The sequence below is a fragment of the Rhagoletis pomonella genome, unplaced genomic scaffold (assembly GCF_013731165.1).
Source record: "Rhagoletis pomonella isolate Grant_MI unplaced genomic scaffold, Rhpom_1.0 Rhpom_scaffold_00001, whole genome shotgun sequence".
NCBI classification, from domain to species: domain Eukaryota; kingdom Metazoa; phylum Arthropoda; class Insecta; order Diptera; family Tephritidae; genus Rhagoletis; species Rhagoletis pomonella.
Genome location: NW_023458555.1, coordinates 85,647,195 through 85,649,623, shown reverse-complemented (window position 1 = coordinate 85,649,623; position 2,429 = coordinate 85,647,195). Strand labels below are relative to the sequence as shown.

General features: G+C 36.6%; 1 protein-coding gene across 1 annotated transcript; it reads left to right on the top strand.

Annotated features, from left to right (window-relative positions):
- Positions 1-213: 213 nt before the first annotated feature.
- On the top strand, positions 214-2,423 carry LOC118748432. Its single transcript, XM_036482855.1, has 3 exons — positions 214-1,325; positions 1,386-1,454; positions 1,970-2,423. The coding sequence occupies exons 1-3, from the start codon at positions 1,169-1,171 to the stop codon at positions 2,173-2,175; spliced, it is 432 nt and encodes a 143-aa protein (XP_036338748.1). The 5' UTR covers positions 214-1,168; the 3' UTR covers positions 2,176-2,423.
- The last annotated feature ends 6 nt before the right edge of the window (positions 2,424-2,429 follow it).

Genomic DNA, 2,429 nt, shown 5'->3' with positions numbered 1-2,429 from the left:
CAAAGCTAGATTCTTCAACATCTCGCTTATCTGCGCTCATGCCCCGACGGAAGAGAAGGATGAGGCGTCCAAGGATCTCTTCTATGAGTGCTTGGAATGTACATATGAGCGCTGCTCCCGACACGATGTCAAAATCGTGCTTGGCGATTTTAATGCCAAGGTGGACAAAGAAGGGATCTTTGGTGCCACTGCTAGAAAATTCAGCCTCCACGACGAAATGTCCCATAACGGATTGAGGCTGATCGATTCCGCCGGGGCTCGAAACATGGTAATATGTAGTACCAGGTTTCAGCATAAGAACATACACCAAGCTACATGGCTGTCTCCAGATCGAAAAACGAGAAACCAAATCGATCATGTTGTGATAGACGGAAGGCATGCTTCAAGAATTTTAGACGGACGCACACTCCGAGGACCAAACATCGACTCGGACCACTACCCTTCAGGCAAACGGTGACAATTTGCCATAAAGTGTAAATTGACAGGAGAAAAGAGTGCCACTACGATGAGCAGTCTTGGTGATGCAGTGGGTATCAGTTCAGTTTTTGTTTACTTTCAGCATTCGTTAGCTCGTACGAAAAAAGCCGAATGGATAGGAGAAATACGGCGGCGAAATGATTAAAACTCCGCCTTTATAACCACGCGGAGGGCATCAAAAATACCAGAGACGGAAAATAAACATTCTTTTTTAAATTTTAACAAACAAAATTAACAAGTTTTAATCGTCGTAAAACAGTTTTAGCTATACTCACGTATTTGTGTTCCTAATAATAAATTAAAAATAATAACAATAATTAATATTTGACTAAGAAGAATATTTCAATTAAGAATAATGATCCTTCAGGAAAACTCAAAAGCTGTAGCAGCGTGATTTCCGTCGTATCCTTTTCAGAGGTAGCGACACCCTAATAAGAGGAATAAGTCCCAAAATTTTCAGGTCACAATTTCTTGTAACCGGAAAGCGAAACCTAAATCAAACGCGTTTTTTTAGTCAGCCTATAGATTCGTTAAAGCTTTTAGGAATATGTTTAGTCGATGAAAATATTAATGACTTAGAGGAGAGTTTTCCCACATCCAAAAGTAAATACAAATGTATAGGCTTACCATATCAGAACAAAATTTTGTTAGTTCCAATCCTACATGGCTGCTTTTAAACAAACATAACTAAATGAAACAATCGAAAACCAAACTGCATGTACACATATATAAGTTATATAAAACTCTTACTAACCTTTTTTATCAACATTTTTCAAGGGAAATCCCGAAAATGCAAAATCGAGCATTGAAGCACCTTAACTCAAAGGACGAACTGATTCTACTCGAAGGTAAATATTTACTACTTTTAAGATTTCCAGGTTTTACGTATTAACTTCATTTTATTACAGGTGAAAAACGATGTGAAAATTGTAAAAGGTTAGGGGACAAAATTGATCAAAAATTCCAAGAACTAGAAGGTAAATGCATATTCAATGCAAAATAAGCTAATTGACATGTTATAGTTGTGTATTATTTAAGATGCCCCAAGATCGATGAATCTTCATCGATCGACATACAATTTTTCATGCGTGCTTTTTTATACACAACGGTCATTTACTTCAATAGTGTTAAGATATAATAATAAAAAATCTAGTTAAGTAGCGGAAACGAACGCTACTTCTTCTTCTGTGTGGTGTAAAAATGTCATAGCTGTACCGATTACCAGTTATTCACTGGAAAAAAATATGTATTCATTTGTACTATGGAAGTATATGTAAATTAAAAGCTTTACAGCCATTTTTATCGAGTTTTCGGTTTTTTGAGTTATGACAATATTGAAGTAAATGATCGATATATTTAACGAGCTTCTGGCCCTATTATATTTCCGGTGAAATTTTTGATATTTCGAAGCAGCTTAATACTCACATTGCCCAAAGTTCAAAGAAATATTTATTGTATTTTTATTAAAACTATTTCCGATCGTTTTTTCCAGATAGAATGAATCATCAAAGTTATCACACCTGTAATCCCAATACTAACCAATGGCGCACCCTTTACTCACGTTGCCGTGCATGTGACTTCTTCATTGCCCCAAATAGCACTTTCGCTGACTTAGCACACGCGCAAGCGATCGGTAATGGTCTGATTATGCATACTTCGCATAACTTCGCACAACTTCGCATAAACTTCAAACTGTAATTTCGTATGTACTTTGTATGTATTTTGTATGTATTCCGATACCCAGAAATTAGCAGAACTTTTATGAACTTAGCGATCTGTTGAGTTTAGATTTTGCTTCACATTTTCTTAAGTAAATAATAAGCAATATTGGCCTACACGCGCAACTCATCGATTACGAAATGCGGTTGGTGGTGGGATCTGCAACGTAGACATAAGTAAGTTAGACTAAGGGCCGGTTACTCAATGTCTGGTTAACACTAATCTCCGGTAAA